Source organism: Scaptodrosophila lebanonensis, unplaced genomic scaffold (assembly GCF_003285725.1).
Source record: "Scaptodrosophila lebanonensis strain 11010-0011.00,11010-0021.00 unplaced genomic scaffold, SlebRS2 tig00001410-arrow-pilon, whole genome shotgun sequence".
NCBI classification, from domain to species: domain Eukaryota; kingdom Metazoa; phylum Arthropoda; class Insecta; order Diptera; family Drosophilidae; genus Scaptodrosophila; species Scaptodrosophila lebanonensis.
This window is the reverse complement of record NW_022060738.1, coordinates 4,870,440-4,891,901: the sequence shown is the minus strand read 5'-3', so window position 1 is coordinate 4,891,901 and position 21,462 is coordinate 4,870,440. Positions and strand designations below refer to the sequence as shown.

Genomic DNA, 21,462 nt, shown 5'->3' with positions numbered 1-21,462 from the left:
CGAGTGTGTTTTTAATTGCCGGCAACACATTAAAAACAATTTTTGCAACCAGCAATAAATTTAATTGGAAGCAAACGTCGACGCCCATTGCACACACACACACACACATAGTAGATTCATGGCTTGTCTCGGGCCTGGCAGCAATTTTCACACTTACCTACAAGGTGTCTGGCTGCAGCCTTGTGGAAGGCACATCCACGCCCCCGCACCACTTAAGCAAATGTCAAAATCAACCCTTGGCGGATTTTTATTGGCACCAAACACGCATCCATCCGCTCCTGCGAGTGGCAGCCCCCTTTTCGGGAGGGCTGGGGGTAGAGATATGTAATTGCATTGAGCACATAAATCAATTGAATTGCATTTTCATGCGACAAGTTTGGCCAACCCCCAATCGTTTGCAATTGCACTGCCCTTGGCTGGCAGTGAAAGCCAAAGTAGTTTTTCCTTAGAGCTGTCTTTCATCTTTTTCTGCACTGCCCCGCAATCTTCGCCACCCATCGGACAAACCCCTTCAACCGTAGCATAATCAATTGAAATTGCAGGCAATGCGTCACGGGCACGCCAAAGTCAGACCGGGACTAGTAATCCCCTTAACCCTCCACCCCACCTCACTCCACTCCACTCCACTCCACTGCACCACTTCACCCCCCACTATCATCCACGTCACTCACATTTTCCCCGCTTGTAGAGTCATTAGTTTAGCTTGTGGCTTTACCCGATGTCGCTCCTTGCTGAGTTTTCTTTCGCTTCCTCTATTTATGTTTGTATGTATGTGTGTGTGTGTGTGTGTGTGTGTGCATGTGCTTGGGTAAAAAGGTTATCAGAACTTCGTTTATTGCTTATCAAATTAAATGATTAATGTTGGGTTTTTTTTTTCCTTCTCCTTCCACATCAGACTTTGCTTATGCTTTTTCGAAAATGTCAGCAACAGTTTTTCAGAGTGCTGCTTCAGTTGTTGTTTTTGTATTGGTTTTGTGTGAATGCTTGTATTAAATTGTTGAACGTTTTATTGAGAAAGTTTTGCGGCGATATTGTGGGCTTACGCTCAGATGTCTGATAGTGGAGTTGGAAAAAGCCGAGAGCGCTCGGCATTCATTTGCCGCACCATATTGGAGTGTTAGCTGGAATTGGAAATTAAATTTCTTTGCTATTTGAGTTTTGGAGAGAACCAAGCTACTCAACATGTTTCTCAAAAGTTCCATACGCCATACATTAAAGCACAGCTAGCCAGAGATAAAGTAAGTTTTCATATTTATATCCGAGGTTTTCTCACTCTTTATATCCCATTGATGAGCCTAAAGAAATGAATCTATAAAACCCATTTTTACACTTCAGAATGCTCTTTAGCTATACCTGTCATTAATAAAACGCACCACAACGGACACCTTGAAAACATTATTAAATTTATAAAATGTGTACCGGGAAAAGGAATAAGGAGATAGTAATAGATTCACCAAGAGCAAAAAATTAGGGAAAGAAAAGCGTTCAAGTTATAAATTGAATTGACAGCCGGTTGGAGATGAAAAAAAAAAAACAGATTGGTTTTGTAATTCTCTAATTAGCTATTAAGAATTACGTTTTCTCCTCTTCTTACTATTTGTTTTTAGTTTGTGATCATTAATGGCTGTGATTTGGGGTTTGGCTGGTCAAAGGGACATTTAAATACGCCCAACGTGTTGGAGTCCTTAATAGAGATTATTGTTGATTTATTTTGGATGTTTTCCTGTCTTTTGAGTTGAAATTATTCTTTCCTTAAATAAAATAAAAATATTTTGAATTCGAATATCATTTTCCAAATGATGTAATAAAAGTATCCCCAAAATAAGCAATTCAATGCCATGAGCTTCTGCTTGTCAAACAAATTAAACGCTAGCTTTGAATTGTAATAGATCTTATAGCTTGCGCAACACTGATATGCACTTTACGCTCTTCGTAGTGTCGCGGAGCGTCGCATCATTTATGTGGATACATGATCCACAACATATCAATCTCAATCAATCACAGAACTACTGCCATAGAGCTGTATGGTGAAATGCATACAATGATCCAATAACTCATCAGCGCACAAATGGAGAAAGCGAGCGCCTGACAAACACAATTCATGTCCACAGATCTCTCTGTAGTCGGCACTCTGCAGTCGTTGTCACCACTTGGCGCCCACAATCCACAGAACGAGTGCTTTTGTTAATTAAACAAATGCCGCAGTGACGTCGTTGACATCAGTCAGAGAGCGGCTAAGGCCATAGATGCGGATGTGCGCTGTGGCAGGGCCACAGAAATTGCGTTTTCGGATGCCAAAGTGCAACGCAAAGCAAAGTTGTGGTTGCCCCCACTGGCGACTGGTGGCTGGCGACTGTTGACTGCACACACACACACACACACACACACACACACACTCACACTCACGCACATGCGCACGCACACACTCACGCCAACAATTTAAGCGCGAAGCAACAACAACAATGTAGATGCCTGTGAAAATGGGTGCACAAGCAATTTAATTTATTTCAATTGCTACTGAATTATTACAAGGAGGATGGGGGGAAAAGAGGCGGCGGAGGGGTGGATGGGGCGATGCACAAAATGCAATAATTGCTCATATTTTGTTGCTTTTTAATTGTTCATAAACAATTTTAAATTTGCGCTCAAAAAGAAAGTAAAGTTGCATGCGCGTCAATTTCAATTAAACAGACGCCGACTCCCAATGAATGTGAGTTCTGTTGTAAAATGTTTGTGGGGGGAGGGGGTTGGGGGATGGGGTACTAGGGGGAGTAAATGGCAGTTAATGGCCTGGCGCTAAAATTGCACATATTTGTTGTTGTTTTTTCGCCCGTTCTGCATCAAAATTTCAGCAGCGTGTGCGGGATGGGGAAGTAAGTAGCTGCTGATATCAATATGTGCCCCATGCGCCAACATAACGGACAGCCCTTGCCCCCCGCTGCTGGCTGCTGGCTGCTGTGCCCACAGAGATGGTGGCTGGGTGGTGGGGGCGTCGGTCCATTTGGACCCGTCGCCAACACGACGCTGATTTGACTCTTGCTTGTGCAACCGATGCTGTTTCGACGTCCAGCTCGCCATGGGTGGCGACGGCGTTCAGTTGCATTTTATTTAACGCTTTCAAGTGCCACTATTATTATTGTTGCTGCTGTTGTTGTTTGTTGCTATTGCTGTTGTTGTTGTTGTTGCTTGTTGCTTTTGGTTCAGTTTGCCGTTCAGTTTCAAGTGTAAATGAATTTATGAGGCGCACTGCAGCGTCGCGCCGCCCACTGTGAGGCAATGAGTGCTGACTGGACCCAGACCCAGACCCGTGCCACTGCCACTGCCCGTGGCCATTCGCCAATTTGTTGCGCCTGTGAAATGTCAGGCTAGGTGTGAAGTTTCACGAGGCACTCGGACACTGACCAAAAAATTACAAAACAGAGGTCCAAAGCTAGCCCACCACGGTTATCTCACGGTTCTTTTCAAGCTAAATTAAAAAATACTCACATGACAATATTAATAATACTTTAAAGGGATGGCTGACATTTTGCTTTCGCTTCATCTTAGTTTACGAGTTTATTTTCAAATTAAATATCACTTTCAAGACAAATCAGAAGCAACAAAATTAAAGGGCAAAGTATAGTCTAGTATTTAATAAATTAAATTGTAATTGCTTTTTTGCTCCAGTTCATTATTAAACATTATCAAATATTTAATTTACAGTTGACTTGGTGCTGAACCATAGAATACAAAACTAAAACTCTCAAGTTTGGTACAGAATTGTCCGATAAAAAAGAATATAAAGATAAAGTAATTCTAGTCGCTTCTAATCTTTAATACGATCTGCTAGAGCTGCAAAAAGAATTGATTTTTAATTGATTTGATCGATGATTAACCTTTTTGATACAAATCGACTTCTTTTTTTGTAGAATCAATTAATCGTATTCAAGAAAATTGACGCTGATAATGTATGATCTCACTGAAATAAACAAAGGAATTTAATTTTGTTCCTTTTAATGTTAATCAATTTTAATACAAGTATGTGGGAATCGGAAAGAACACTGAATATTTTGCTGCTCTAATACTCACACAGTAAGTTAACGAAAATAAATATTTTTATGACAATCATTCCTATGGCAGCTATATGTGCGAATACTAGATCTGTTAAAGATGTCTTGATTATTTCACCAATCGGTCCTATGGAAGTTATATTAGATATTAAGACTATAAACGTATAGACGAACGTGTCTATATCGCTTTGTCTCGTCATGATCTTATATACTTGTATGCACCTTTTCAGCTTTATAATATACCCTTTCTGGTCGGGATATAACAAGTGATTGTTTCCTATTAATTATGAAAGCATGAAGCTTTTTTAAAGCCCCAAACATGAAGATGGACAATCCTATTTTGGGTCAATTTCATGGACCTTTTATGTAGGATGCATATAAAAGGAATGTCTCAACGATTATCTTTAGAGTAAGTTACTGTGCTAATTAAATTAAAGTTTTGTTACAATGTGCAACAGTTAATGGGCTTGACAAAAATCATTTTTAAACAATCATGTGCACAAATAATGAATAAGTTACTCACCTTTCAATACGCCAACGACGAAAAGAGGGCCGAGCAGAGTCAGGCAGTGGAACATGCTGGCGCTTTTATTTCACAAAACTGTCGAGTAATGGAAGAAGTGTAAGTTTATGCTTGTTTTCTGGCGGCGAAGGCTGCAAAGAGAGGGGAACAAAGAACCATATGTTGGAGTTAAAACAAAGCTCAAATCGTGAATAAGAATGAAAACAAAAAAATAACTTTGTATACTAAAGGGGACACGCCCAGAGGCCCCCGGCCGTCTAGACAGCAGATAAAACTGTTAGCCCCCCGCACATGTCGTACGACACATGCAATTTGTCGCTTGTTTAGCGCTCCATAATAGAGACATTATGCCGGGCCCCTAAACAAGTGTAAAGCGGAAGCGTCACCTGTGCAGTCGACGCCCTCGCCGTCGCCCTCGCCATTGCCATCGCGACGTCGACGTCGCCGTCGACTCGTCGCTGCGCAGTCATCATTCAAATGTCATTCGCTCTTACAAATTGTTGTTTGACATGGCACGCCGCTAATCAAAACGGCGCTCACACACACACACACACACACAGACACAAACACAGACACACACACAGAGACATGTGGGCAAAGGTGTGCTTGCATGTGTGCTCTTAAGTACAGTAGAGCTTATATCAAACGAATTCTCGTTAAGGTTTCTAAAAGAGGTAGATTTTCAATTGGGTTTGTTACTTACTCTTAAAGAAGAAGCGTTCACAATTTTCAAATATTGAAACAATTTAAATAAAAAGAAAGAATCCTGTAAATAATTCTGCTTTATTTTTAAAGTGAATTAATCTTTGATTTAAAATGAATCGAAATTGTGGTCAGAACTTTAATTTCCTTTTAGTGGAATTTAATTTTAAAGTACCATTAATCTGAGGTAAAGAAATATAAATACATCTTTTTTCACTTTAATTATACTGTTATTTTAATAACTTAAACTAAACTTATAGCTAAAGGACAAGAAAATCCACTATAAATTGCGATTGTTTTTCCAGTAAATAGGTCTCTGATTTCAAATGAATTGAATTGTAGTCCGAACTTAATGTCCATTTAGTGGAATTTTATTTTAAAGTACCATCAGTCTGAGGTAATCAAATACAAATAGATTTTTTTTCAGTTTAATTATACTATTATACTTTAATTATACTATAGCTATAAATAGGGGGAACGCAATTTGTTAGTTATATATTTCAGTGCAACATTTTCACAATTTCCCCTTTTTGCATGCTTTCATATTAAAGCCTGCTTCCACACCTGAGAACAATTTTTGAGACATTTTATTACTTAAACTCCTAATCCTTCAGCTCCTATTCATCAAATGGTCTTATTTATTTATTTTTATGCATGTATTATTTTTTAAAGTGGTTTTTTCATAAAGAACATTTTTATTTTTATTAAATTTATGGATTCATTTTTTTTTTTCTAAAGAACGTTTTTGTTTTTCTTTGAATTAAGAGAACATAATAATGTCCAAGAGTTCGTAATATTGATGTCCGACTGCATTGGCAGAGTAATGTGCTACAATGTTCTGACTGAGATTGTTGCTACGGAGGCTTGTGGCAAATGTTTGCTGTTGCTGTGCGGCTCCGATGCGACACGATTGCCATCATCAACATCAATACCACAGGCGCCACAACTAGTGTTGTTGTTGCTGCTGTTGGTGTTGGTGAGACCGTGCCCAGATGGCCGGGCCCCCTGGCGAATTGCTCAGACGAGCGCACTAAAGTGCAATTAGCCGAATCAAGGTGAGGGCTGCGAATAGGAGGTGGGGGCGCTGCCACGCCTACACAATCAGCAGCTCAGAGACGTCCGCCTTTTAGGTTTAGCCAAAAATTTCATTAGTTTTCCAGCAATGATTGGCTCCATTGTGGCATTGTCAAGCCAGTCATTTGTTGAATTCGTCGCTCGCCTTCGCCTCTCCGCATTCAAATGTGCACTGCATTTTGCTTTATTCGAAAATCGTTCAATGATTGTCATCGTAGGTGTGACTAATTGTTGGTCATTTATCTTGTCCACTGCTTTCTTTCACTCTCCGCCTCCTCCTCCGCCTTCGTCTCCGTCTCCGTCCCGCTCAGCTTTGGCTAGCCTTATTGCTCGGAGCTCAGTGTTTGTTGGTCGGTTTGTCGAGTCGGGTTTCCATGGAACCCATGAATAATTTGTGTTCCATTTGGATTTTTAAATGTCCGCAGCGGGGCTGGGATGCAGCTGAAGGCTACTGTCAATGCGTCTACGATCGCTGACGGGGTTGGGGGTGTTTGTATAAATTAGTGGCATTGGCCTTATGTGTATAATTGATAGGCAATTGAATGGGCGGACACAGTTTTGACTTTGGTCCGAGCATTGGAAAGGAAATGTAATTTTGTAGATATGAGAGAAGGTGATAGGCAAGGTTGGACGTACATGTACATTTCAAATGGGGCTTTGAAATTGTCAATGAAATCGTTCCACGGGCAAACACATCCGCTCTTCATATGTTTTCTTTCTTGTCAATTAATATACTTTTTGCCCATCATTTAATTTCTGTTACATATTCAAACTAGAAATATAAGGGAACACTTTCCAAATAAAACTATAAATTCAAATATTGAAAACACGTAAATAAATGATTAAATATAATGCATTTTTAGCAAATGAGAATATCTAGAATTAAAGCCAATATCTCACTGCATACAATTATGGATAATAATTATTCGTATTGATATAATTCACCATTAAACAAATTCATTTCCTATTCAAGTTTGCTTTTCGTAATTTTAATATAATTTACAAAGACTGCCAACTTCTTGTAAAAAAATATTGTCTTCTATTTTTTTAAAGGGTGATGCCATTATCCAAGCAGTAAAGCGCAGGCACGGGCTTTCCTCCTCTTCTTCCACTCTGCAGCTTCTGCAGAAGCTTATAAGAAAAACAATGAATTGATAAATATTTACATTTCATTTAAACAAAAGTACAAAACTACGCAGTTCCAAATCAATCAAAGCACAATAATTTCAACATTTTATTTGCTGACAATCTTTTGAAAACAATATTTTAATAGAATATGGAATTTGCGGAAATATTCTCTTTATTTGTTCGTTGAGTGAACAGCATAAGGAATTTCTCACAAAACACTAAATTATTTTTCGGAATATTTCAAAATTGGTTCTCCAGAAAATAGAAAACAGCAAGCAATTATCAACCCATTTCGCTCTTGACAGCAGATTTGTGCTTAGAACATTTGTGTCATGTTATATTTCGGGCCATACATTTTTTGATTGACAAACGCTTTGATATCGTTCACATGGCAATCTGTGAGCGTGTGTGTGTGTGTGTGTGTGTGTGTGTGTGTGTGTGTAGATAGATACAGACACCAGCAAATATTATGGCAAATGACTATCAAAATTGTTCGCATGCAATATTTACTTGGCAATTTGTTGACGTTGGCCACACACGAGCCCATTTCGGGGCACACAAATGCCCAAATGACGTAAAACACACTCACACACACACACACACACACATGCACAGTGTAATTTATAGTAGTGTGTGTGTGGGGCACATTCTATTAGCCATGCTAAGATGCTCGCTGGCAGCGCTGACACAGTAAACAAGCCAAAACGCCTGCCAACAACTGCAACCCCAAGCAACGAATGCTATTATTGTTACCCCCGACTCGGCTTATTAGCAACAACACCAACAACTACAAGAAAATCGCGCTACCAACGTCACACAAGTCTCCTTTTTCAAACTAATTTCAAAGTAAATGTGATACATGTTTGTTGGGCTTCCAACCTAGTCAGTGGCCCGTGCCTTTGCCTTTACCTGTATGTCCTGTGTGTCCTGTGTGTCAGTGTGCATTTTTTTCTGCTTTCATTGTCCTTACTGTTGTTGTTGTTGTTGCCGTTGCTACTGCCGCTCGCGTGTGTCGCTAATTTACATAATTTCGTCGTTAAGTGGCGGAAAAATGTAATCGAATGAATAGATTGTGCCGAAGCGTCGGCTCCAAGGTGTTTTCTTTCCTATTTGTTTATTTGGTTTTTTTTCTTGCTTGCCTATTTTTACTGCTCAAAACTGTAATTAGAATGTTGCACATGGAAGCCCGTTTTGGCACACGCAGCTCCCTGCCGGCAACAACAACAACAACAGCAAAAACAACAAAGCCATTTAAAAACAAATAAAATACAATACACATTCATTTCCACCGCCTATAAGTATAATATAAATAGCTAGCTAGGCACAGAAAATTAGGCAAATAATATCATTTACTTAATGGGCCATGCCACAATGAGGCTTCGCAGACACCTAGCCATACGCACACACATGACCATCCACATCCACATTTACATCGACACCCACCCACAAGGGCACCCTGCATGGCAGGCGTAGACAAAAGGCAGCCATAGAAGTGCGGAGGTCGCTTTTGTGGACCTCTGGACATTGGCAGCTACGTATTTTTTTGCTCCCGTTCCCGACTGGGTGTTAATAAAAATGTGCTACCATAACAAAATCAAGTTACTTTTACTTTTTGGTTCACTGGTTTTGCAGTGCTTTGGTTTTGAGCTCGTCCCACAGTACCCGCAGTACGATGGGGACGGCGCCCCGATGAGGTGAAAGTTCGAAATGAACATTGGTTGCCATGGCCCTCTGTTGGAAATTGAAAAGTTATCAATTACTTGAAACAGGCGTTTCCTTTCGACATCTTCTTCTCCTCCTGTGGGTTGATTGTTTTCTGTGTTGACTGCCAGCCTTCGGCAAAAATTTCTTTTTGCCACAATCGAAAATTACTTGGGCACATATGCAAAAATTCCATTCTGGCCCAGACGACGACAGCTCGCATTACATTATTTTGACTTCAAGCGTGTCAGGTAATTGAATTTAGGTTCGAATTTCGCTCCTTTGATAACTGCCTGTGTCTGTCATTTGTAATTTAGATTAAACGTTCAGCGGCTAGGCAAACTAAAACATATTTTTTCAGTATTCAAGGCTACGAATTAAATGTGTGCTTCTCAAAATCGTACTCTACTAGAGACTGGAAACAACTTTCATCTCTGAAAGTAACGAAGATGAACTTAACATTTTAAGATGAAGTGATGAAATGGCTACACATTTCGATTCAAATATTCATAGCTCAGTGAAGCTAAATACGACCAGGAAAGCGCCATTTAATTACGTGAAATGAAAAGGAGAAATTAACGGGAAATGAAGATGATCATCTCAAGTTATTGACTGTTGAAGCTCAAAGTATTAGTGCACTGGGTAGAATTTTGAAAACCATGAGAATTTATCCTCCATAAAGAAAATAACAATCTTCTTTATTAATTTGTACAAGTATATTTCGAACCGATTTGATAGAACAAATTGACAATTTTAAAACCATATGCTCACCACCAGTTGAGGTGTAACTTTCCAAGCCATATCGATTCTGATCCTGATCAGGTTGATCTGGACATAAGTATTACCTTATCGAAATGGAGCATCATATTTGTAGTGTTAGTTTTAATATGTCAGCGAAGATTTAGAAAGATCGAGTCCATAACATTGTCAACAAAAGTAATGTCTTAGAAGCTCCTTTGTATACCAGATATGCTTTAAAAAAATATTGATCAGCCTTAGAGAGGCAATAGAAAATAACTTGCAAGGAAATATAAATCATGAGAGATGACTTAAGAAGAAGGGCTCTACATGAAGAGTTATTCAATAATTTGTTTTTAAGCTCACCAACAGATTTTCACTTCATCTATTGCTGCAGTTAAATCAACTTAATTTTAGGACCATTTATATACTATTATATTAGCTCGAATAATGAATAAATTTTTAGAAATTTGAAATACTCGCACTAGGCATTAACTTATGATTTAAATGTTGAGGCCCATTTTGTGTGCACACTTCAACTGCCAATTAAATCCAATTAATAAATCAAGCACAGAGCAAATTTAGCTCAGCGTTCACATCAATGGGCCCACGGAGTAGCAAACAATCTGAAGAACAACGAATTGTATTTGTTGCTCGAAGCTGCTTAAAGCAATCACTCACCCGCACTCGCCAGCAACCACTTGCTGCGTTGGCAAATCGATTCCAAAACTAAACAGGCAACAGAACAAGAACAGAAACAACAACAAGTGAGAGTGCCACCGAATCAGCAATAATAATAAAGAAGGGCGCATTAAAAAATCTCGGCTAATAAACTAACAAGGAAATTTTATAAACAAGCTGAAATGTTTGGGGCAGGCAGCTGCAACTGAGACGTTGCCGGAGATGTTGGCTGAGACGCCGGCCGAGGCTTGTGCGCATTTTTTTAATTTGTTTACTTTGTGCTAAACATAAGCGTTACAACAAAAACAACAACACAAGAACAACAACAGCAACAGCAACACCAACAGCAAGAGCAGGCCATGCCAAGCGCCATAAAAAATCAACAGTGAACAGTGGAAATTAAAAATTTATAAACTGGCGAGGCAAGTGTGCGTAGGAAAATTGGAAAATGTGTAAGTTATGAGAGTCGGGTGTGCCTCCGTGTGTAGTAAGTGTGCTTGTGTGTGTGAGTGTGTGCGAGCGTTTGAATATTTATGTAAACGTCAATGCAATGCAATTGAGTTGAGCAACGTCATGGCACGTTTCTGGTATTTTATTACAAATCATGTGCCGCCTCCGCCTCTGCCTTTGCCTCTGCCTTTGCCTGTGCCTGCGGCTGCTCCACCACAGTTGCACCCCATCCACAGCACTGACTAAACCAATTGATATAAGGCAGCCAACGTGACGTATGAGTGATGATACGTGTGCCTCAATGCCGCAGCAACAGCATGGCAGGGGCCCTGTGTAAACATTGGCTAGCATATGATTCCCATATTTGACATACTACGACTATACACACTCTTGTACGAAGCGCCACTTGTTCGACTCCTCCCCCCCGCCGCGTGTGCGCCGATCAAATTGAAATTAGGTTGCACTGGCGCCGCCAATTCAAAACTCAAAAACGTCAACAAATCTTGCATGGCCAGTGAGCGTTGCATCTGCTACACTGAGAGAAAATACGTACACAAGTACTCTATATGGTAGCAGCATATGAAGTTTTTGAAATTCTATTGGTTCTTATTGTTATACATACCCCCTACCCGAAGGGTAAACAGTTTCTTGCCTAATATGTAACAGGAAAAAGGAAGCTTTTCAGATCCCATAAACTATACCTATTCTTGATCAGCATATGAGGACAGAAAGCGATAGAGACATGTCCATGTGCATGTATGGATGAACATGAAATAAAAATGGATAATGGATGCATGCATTTCGGAAACGGTTGAGCCCACCAAGCTTAATATGTGGACTGTCTGAGTCCAAGTTTATTTTATATGTTTTCATCATTTAGGAACAACGAAATCCATATTTTAAGGTTTCTGCAATAACTTATAAAATTAAAAATGATTTGCCATATGCTTATGGCTGTTTCGCAACGAATTTGAAACCGGATTTGAAGAATAAAAGCCGAAATTCAAAAAATTCCCAAAAGGGAACGGGCTTGCAATTATTTAGTTAGGTATGAACACATTACAATACTTTTGCTTAAATAAATAATATACGCATTTCTTATACTCGTATATGTACGTATCGTATATTCCTCATCGGACTAGGATGCTTAATTGAAATAAACCTTAAAAGAACGAAAGGCACAAATATATTAAACAATTGTGTGCAATGTATTACTTTATTTGTTCTATTGCATAAATATCAGTGGTACAGAAGTGGAAAAGAAGCACGAAAGAAAATCTACAAAAAAGACAGAAGGGAAAATAGTCGGATCGATACTATGACCGACCTTTTCCATAGAGCGATAGACTCCTCGAATCCATTATAATCTAGTGTCTGTTTAAAGGGAAGAAAAAGAAACAACAAGAAAAACACATCTGATTCTGATGAGGACCCGTACAAAGGACATATTAGAAGAAGCAGGAGATTCTTAAAACATAAATTAATAAGTAAGATATTTACTTCAATATTAACTAACTTGTCTGAATTCAGACTTATATTTATGCTACTAACAATTGGTTTGTATGGGAGGTAAATAAGGGCGTGGTGGATATAAAATATAATTGTGTCTATCACTATGCTTGTAGAATCACAGAGCATTTAATTATCTTTTTGGCATACAACTAATCTAAATCGTAAATAAATGTTTATTTATCACAACTATTTTATATGTTAGCGTCTGCTTCAGTGCTGTATTTAATTTATTTTCATATTCAATTAAAATAGTGAAAGTTTGAACATATACTCGTATTAAATTATTCTTTCTATATTGTAACCAAATGAGCAGCGTTTTTATTAAAAATTGTTTGTAAATATAGTTCTTTTGGAACCCCCAGGACTTAGCTTTGCTTACTTAAGTAACAATTGATTTTTATTGTTATGTTGAACTCAATTTTTCACAGTGCTCAATACATGTAGTGTAGTTAGGAAGAGCTATCACAAAGCATTCCACCGACACGTCCCCTTGCTTGTTTCATTGCAACTCGGCCTGCCTTATTTGTGGCACGAACGCATGTGTGGCAGATAGACAAGCAGCAGCAGCAGCAGCGCTTGAGTCTCATCTAGCTCATAGCCGCACTCGGTTAATATTCCATTTGCTTCATGGCTGCTTGACTAACTGACTAGCGGACTGACTGACTCGCTGACTGACTGGCCGACTGACTGAATGATTAGTTGTTGTTTGTTGCACTTTTGTGTGTTTGGCTTGAATCGATGTCTATTGGCTACAAGTGCCTTGTTGCTCCCATTTCCATTTCCACTTCCATTTGCAACCCCACTGCTGGCTTCGATTTCATAATTTTGTTGATTGATTTGCCTTTTTAGTTGTGCGGCGCACATAATTTTTTTATTTTATAAATTATTGGCATGCACAAATGGCTTTCGCCTGCTGCTTCGTTTGATTGCCACTAATTTGACTGTCAATCAATAGCATTTGTTTTCTAGCGCAATATATTCGCCATGATGTTTATACTTATTATTATTATTAGTATGTTGTTGTTGTTGCTGTGTTAGTTTTTCTTTTGATTTGTTTATTGGCGTGTTCGTTGTGGCGTGTTCCCATCGTGCGCATTGCCGATAATTCGTTGCATTTTGAATGCATAAACACCATAATGGCATATATATCGTATTGACAGTGATGGCCATCCGTGCGTGCTAATCAAAACAGAGTTCATTTTATTGCATTCAATATTTGCATATTCGTACATTTATTTAAGCCGTGCAGCCAACACACTTAATAAATCCACACTGGGTGTCTACGTTTCAAATCAAAGTCCACACTACAGCATTTTATAAAAAAATTTCAATTGAGACAGCATGTTCAGCGACGATGTTTATTTATGTTAATGCGAGCAAATTGAATAACAAATTTGGAGAAATTATTAATTATGGAAATAAATAAGAGGACGCACAATATTTCTCTCATTGGCAATACGCCTAATTTCCCTCATAGCTAAGATACAAGAGATCAGGACCAGGCGATATATACGTGTATATCTAATAGATTCTACTGTGAAGCAATGTGAGGCGCGAAAGTTCTTGTTGCAGAATCGAAAAGGCGTCCATCATCCGCTTAAAAACTGTCCTGGCCAGCAGGGAGAGGGCAGATCGGCTAAGGGTAGAAACCACAAATTCCATTTGAAGACAGACTTAGTGAATAGCATCGCAATAAAAGATTTCCAAACTAATCGCCATCTAAATAGCACTAAGGAGCAATCTGGTGTATGTGGGACGGCCAACGGAGGTCCATCGGCTTAGACTAACCTAACCTATAATTAAAAAAAACCTACCTATTTTAAGTCGTATATTTATTTAGTTTCGTTGAGCTATCGAATTGCCTTTAACTCAAGAAGCACTTGTGCCAGACTGTCCTCATCAGAATCCCATTTTTGTTGCTCTCCTAACAGCCGCACTAATGAATGAGTTGAACGGATTTCGAATGAGAATAAATAAATAGTTAAGCATTAAAGTTGAAGTGTAAAATCGCTGCCTAAAGGCACACTTCGGTTTCGGCAAAAAGCTGAGCTGAAATAACTTGACAAATAAATTGTAAAAACTGCCAAAGCAAATGCATTTCGATTTACTCCTTTTCATTAAATGTTTATGATGGGCATGAATATTTGTTTCTTTATTAGCTCGCCAAATTAAATATTTGTTTTCTCATTGGATCGGCCAACAGCCAAAACAAACGGACCTAGTTGTGTTGGTTCACAGCCCACCCAGCTCTGATATCCATTTCAAAACACAATTTTTGCAATTCTCTACAAAATATTGTGCGGCTGAAAGCTGAAACTTATTTTAATTGGGAGCATGTTTATTTGTTTTCCATTACGATTTTCATCATACGAGTATTTTTAATTAATTGCCAGAGAATCGTAGATGCATGTGGGAATGCATATTCGTAGAAAATACATACAAGTACGAGTATGTAGTATATTTACAAGTAAATTATAAAACATTTCTCAAACAATTTGTGTGGCTGACTGGGAAAGAACTATTCAGTTGTAGTTGCTTTTACAAACGCCCATCATTTATGCATTACATTTCGGGGCAGTGCGGAAATGACTTGCAGGCTGGCCAGCCTTGGTGCGCAGATGCTCGAATTTGTATGTAAATATTTTTGGTGAGTATTTTGTGGCTAGATTTTAATGAAAAACAGTGCCCACTGGATTGCAAAAATATCAATAATTTAAATGGCCACAAATTGCCGATATATGTATAAAAAAAATTTCAAACAGAAAATACAAGTACTTATAAATAAGTCAGCAAATGGAGAATGCCAAAGAAATAAATTGATTAGGGCTGTTGGCACAGCAATGGCAGCCAAGTCATTGGACGTCCATCAAGGAGCGAAAGGGCAAATGGCACCGCAGCTGCTTGAAACTGTGTAAATGAGTTGACCACAAAATGTCAGGCATTGCACCTCGAAGTCAAACAGTCACTCAGTCAGGCACTCCCGTTGTTATTTGCCCCAGAAGATGGTTGCTGAAAACCACAGATACGGCCAACAAACTCTAAACCAACACCCTGCAGCTCGAGGGTGCAAGTACGCCTTCGATAATTGCGGGTTCCGATATTCGTTCACCAAGACTTTAATTAATTAATTTATTAAATTTATAAAGCCATGTAAGCTGAAATCATTAAGGCACTCTGTTTGGTACAACGCTTATCGATAGAATCGTATCGATTGTTCCATGCATGGAGTCTACAAATATCCGTCGTTGGATATACGTCTTGGTTAATCTTTGCTCTGGCTCTTATATCTTATTTCCCCAAGTCTAATGACTAAAGCCTAACAGGAAGGACAGTGCATTGAAAGGCAGTGTGTTATTCGCAGAAACACCCAATCTTAGGAATGGAATAACAACTATAGTCTTGGGTCATTGCAACTGATTACTATTCGGCTTTTACAGGTTGTTACTGGTTTCAAATGTAATCAAGCGGATTCAAATATGATTGCGTTATTCCACGGTTTTTCGAAAATTACGGATATATAAGTAAATTACATACATTATTTTAATAATGGGATTTAAAATAAATACCAAGTAGAATAAAAGTAAATGCTATCTATGTAAAATGTAGCTGTTCTCAATTCTGCATCAGTTCATCCAAAAGTATATCCACAAGTATGGATAAAAACGATTCAAGAATATAAACCAAATAACACTTGTTTTTTCTCTCTTAATAATATTTAGAAATGGAAAGCGCTTTGATTGCAATCTATTTTTCCGACTCCAGTCTGACCTTGTTGATGAGAAAAGCTAAGCCTCGGAATTAATATAATGCGAAAACAAATCTTAATTTAAAAACAATTCAGTTATACTTAGAAGCTCAAGTCAATTCTTAAAAGTATGGAGTATTTGCAGTTCTCCCCTTTAATTTGTGATCAAGAAGTGGTATGCTGGGGGAACTGGGCCGTCGCACAACAGGGTACTTTTGGAGGGATGTATTTGTACTTTCCCCCATAAACTCACTTGGTTGTGTGTGTGTGTGTGTGTGTGTGTGTGTGTGTGCAAATAAAATCAATCAATTTGCTTGTTGTACAACAAACATTCCATAAGTGCGGCGCGACAGTGAAATCTATTTGCTTAAGTGTTAAAAAAAGTTTGGATGAGCACGTCGGGAAGAGCGTGAACCACAACAACCACAGCACTTGGGAAACAAAATATTAGTGGGGAAAGGAAAGTGCGAGTGTATAGGAACGAGAGGGAAAACAAGACATTCACACGCTACGTCTGAGACACACACACACACATAAACACACTTGTAAATGACTGAGTGGCAGTCATCTAGTTGGAAATGTAGCGAGCGACCCACTTCAGTCGCGCGAGTAAAAATAATTAATAAAAATCTGGCAAAAACTTACCCAGACTAATGCATCGCCAGACGCACAGACACACAGATACAGACGAAGAAGTCTGGGGGTGATGGAGACGATATAGACGATATAGACGACTACGGCGACTACGACGATGCCTTCGAATGTGTTGAGTGATTTAGCGGGTTGGTTTTCTGGTTGGGCTTGTTCGGTAATTTTTATGCCTGTGTGGCTGCCATTTCAGCTCACAACATTGACATTCGGCATTGGTATTTTCATTAACTCACAAAATCGCACACACACACACACACACAGGCAGCTGCAGACCGCAATGGAAGACTATGTGAAGTGTACTCGTGTGTCTTTATGATGCGGTGCATAAAAATCAATCAACACTCGCGCCTAATAGCTGCACAGCTCGAGAGAATAAGGGCCCAAATGTATCTGCCAGATACGCGCACTTTGTGCACTCAAAGGTGTCGGGCCTCACAGATAATTTCTATGTCTAAGTATATAGTACGAGCCCGACTGTCCGACTGTCCGACTGTCTGACTGTCTGACTTTCCAGACAAATTGCTGTTGTCTCTAATTTTGCCTCGCTCTGTCGATTGTTTTTGTACTAATTTCTTAAATTTGTTGGCGAAGCGCGTGGGAGTTTGAACGAAACACTATAGAAAAGTTTCACACGATCGAAGATGAAGATGAAGATGAAGACGAATTCGAATTCGGAATAGAATTGGAATTAGAATTGGAAGACGGCGGCGTTTTGGACAATTGGCGCACGTTTTGTGCCAAAGTTTCTCTGTCTCTTATTGTCTGTCTTGATTTGCTTGATTTTATGGCTTTGCTTCTTTTGTTTCTCGATTTGTTGCTCTGCACGCACCACCTAGAAGCAAAAGAAAGCAGATGGAATGCATTTAGTGCTTTGGCAAAATGAAATTTTTTACATTTACATTTTCAACATCCTCCCTCTCCCTCTCCCACTTCCTTTCCCAATAGTGTGTACATATACTTGTATCTCATACGTCCTCCGTGCACGTGTCAATTTTTATTGAAAAGTGTCGGTTGGGCTCCCAACTTTTTTCTGTCTCTCTGTCTGTCCGTCTGTCTGTCTGTCTGTCTGCTTGTTGTTGTATTTGTTTTTTGCGCCTCTACACCACTTTGTGGGTGCTTAAAACAGCTGACAGCCCATGCTCTTTCCCATACCGAACCAGTCCCAGCCCCAACTGACAGATTGATGAATGTTTATGCTTTGGCTTTGGCTTTGCGTTCGTCGTTGCCTGCCTGCCTGCCTGCCTGCCTGCGTTGCCTTTTGCTGTTTTTTCAGCTTAAATATTGCTAGCCTCTCTCTGTGCCTTCACACATTGTAAATTTTTTATTTTAACAGCATTTTCATTTTCACTTTTAATGAAAATATTTTGGAAATGTGCTATTTTCATTTTGTTTGTGGCAAGAACGCAAGATTTATCGCACAAACAGACGTGCGTGTCTTGACTTTTTCACTCCTAAGGTTAATTCGTAGATGGCGGGGGCGGGGGCGGTCAGACCGACTGAGGGCTAATAGCCGCCGATCAGCACAGATGCGTTAAATCGTTGACAATTGGGATCATGTGTTGCCTGACTGCTCTCCTCTCCTCTCCTCTTGCCTAGCCCCAAGACAGAGGTTTCTTGTTTTCGCTGTCTTCTCCACCAATTAGTGTCTAGTTTATGGATGCTGGCCAAGTCAAGGGCCCTGCGTGGGCCAAGTTAATGCTCAACTCATTAGCATTAGCTCGTAATGAGGCAGCCATGAAAGGTCAAGTAGTTGGGCAGATGATGCATTACAATAGCAGATTCTATGTTTCAGGGATTTCTTTTTGCTGGATTTGGCAGCCATTTGACTCAATTATGTTTAAAATAATTGCAAACTATATGACCAAACAATATAGCACTTGAAATTAGTTTATTTATTTTAAAAAACTTGGCTTGATTCATGATTTGTTTTGAAAATGTAGAGCAAATGATAATAAAGCTCTCCAATCCAAGAATGTTTAACAAATAAATAAACAATAATAAGGCAATGGGAGAAACAAATAATTTAACAATAGGATTATATTTCCTTTGTAATAAATTATAGCCTATTGTAAAATGTACATATAGCTTCATTTAAATAAAATGCATATTTTATTAAATAATCCTCTGATCCTCAAAAATATGCCCATATCTAATAAATTCAATTTAATATGCTTCCCTAAAAGAATGGGTTTTAGCTTAGATCAAATTTATTTATTAATAAGCTTAGCACCGTTCCCATGAACAAATAAAAGAACTGATGAAATAAGGCAATGGAAATATAACAAAGGTTTAGTTTAATCTAAAATCCGTCCATTAATATAAAGCTCGTTCAAAGCTTTTTTGAAGTCTTATCGAATATATAATCTAGTATATTTATTCGGATCAGGAGATCAGCTTCAATTATAAATTGATGTCCCCACGTGTACGTTTTTTTTTTTGAATTATGGGCAAATTATGAGACTTGTCTATTTTCATCTTATCCGAACAAATGCAAAACTCATTTCAATGAGATGCAAAGGCCATTTAAGTTGGAATCGAATGAATTCAATTTAAGCGAAAATTCAGTTGAAGTTTTATATTTCTTCAAATATTCGCCTACAATATTTGCTCGAAAGTTGCCTTGTATATTGTCTTCAAGGATAGTAAAAATGTAAGCCCGTAATCCATAAACCCTTCAGTAAACAATGCCCAAAATCCATTTGTAACCAGCTCGGAATTCGGCCAAAAGTCTCCTCGACGGGGCAATTACTTGACATTGGAGAGATAAGAAAAGTTTTTGGCCATGCACGCAGAACCTCCCAAAAGGGTTCAGACTGGTGCCATAAATCGCTGGCGAAATAAAACAACAAGAATGTAAATAATTGAGCGAAACTTGTGGAAATTGAACAATACGTCTGCCTGTTGAAAATCTCGCTAACTGCGCGGGAAAATTGGACGCACTTGCCCGACCCAAAAAGACAAATAGCGGCACGCACTATGGCTCGTGATGGGTCTGTGGCAGTGTCGGGGACGGAATCGGGGGCGTGTATTGTATGTGAAAAAAAGGGACACGCCGCGTCGTGTCCATTGTCCGTGTTTATTTTAATACAAATATTTGTTTATTTTTAAATGGAGGCGACGCCGGCGCTGTCCACAGTAGCCTTCTTTTTCACTCTTTTGCCTTGATTTGCTTTTGTTTTTTATTCGGCATGTAAATGTAAATTTTCATCGCACTTTTTATCGCCCTTGCACTGAACATGTGCGCACGGCTTTTCAGATTACATTTCTACTTTTATGGAGCAGTTTTTATTTGTATATTTGGTGCATCATTTAATTAATTATTTAATTTTTCTGCACTTCTGTTTGCTTATGCTAATGAGCTTGTTTTTTTTTTATAATTGTACATTTGTTTTTTAAGTTGATGTTGGACAACAAAAAATGCGTTGACACACTTACTTCGAATATTGTCGACGGGTTGTCGTTAGTTCGTTCGATCTTTTTTTGTTCCAATCGGAGCCCTCAGCCAACACTTGTATCTGTTATTGGACTGTTTTCCGAGCACGAAATTACTTGGTAAATAAATGAGCGATTTAAATGCTAATTAATTGTGACAAACACATGCACAAACGCGCACACGCACATACAGAGGCGAGTAGGGCCACTGAAGATGCCGACAACGATGACGATGACGACACAAACAAATTGAGAACGATTTTGTCATATAATCTGCGGTCATTTATCAAGAAATTCTCCCCATTTGGTATTTTCACTCGCTCGGCTGCGCTTTTCCGATCGGCAGCAGCATCTTTGATTAATATTTTGAAATTCAAATTAAACCGTCACCGTTACGCAGACGGCAGAGACACACACTCGAACACACACACGCACACCTTATCACGTAGTCCGCTCACGAGCGAGCACTCCCAGCAGGCACGCACGCACGCACGCACGAGACACGAAGTTAGCCGAAGCAGAATATGGACCAAACGCTTGTAAATGCTTTGGAATCAAGCGTCCGTGACTTGTACCGTTTCAATGCGCGCGTCAAAAATGACTGAATTTCGATTCAGAAAATTCAATACAACAGAGCGAGAGAGGAGAGGGAACATTTGATGTGTGTGTGTGCAGAACTCTGCAGTTAACAGAAGAGGTATAGGCAGAGTTAACAGTATTCGTACACACATTAAAACAAGCGTACATGTACGCTGCTAACAGCAACCCAAACGAAAGTGCGACGAGCGCCCTCTGTCGAAAAATCGTGTTTTGCGCTCTGTACTGCACTCTTATACGCTGTTAATATGAACAGCGCTGTTAGGTTGCCTAACATTCTAGTAGTACCTGCAACACGAACGCGTTCGAACAAGTTTGACGAGGACTCCAATATTTCAACCTTAATAACAAAAAAAAAAAACGAAGTTATTGAATATATTTATAGCCTGCACCCGAAGAGACAAAAGGGGAAATGCGCAATTATGTTATGTTATTTACTCAGCTGCTAGAGACATTTTATAATAATTATATTATATTGT

The 21,462-nt window shown here is 39.1% G+C and overlaps 1 protein-coding gene across 1 annotated transcript in view; it reads right to left on the bottom strand.

The window, feature by feature from the left end:
• Positions 1-20,969, bottom strand: part of LOC115630762 — a 104,948-nt gene extending 83,979 nt beyond the window's left edge. Inside the window, exons 1-2 of the mRNA XM_030527417.1 lie at positions 20,390-20,969; positions 4,573-4,703 (exon numbers count right to left, since the gene is read on the bottom strand). Coding sequence (XP_030383277.1) covers positions 4,573-4,627 — 55 coding nt within the window. The 5' untranslated portion in view covers positions 4,628-4,703; positions 20,390-20,969. The remainder of the gene's footprint in view (positions 1-4,572; positions 4,704-20,389) is intronic.
• Positions 20,970-21,462: the final 493 nt, after the last annotated feature.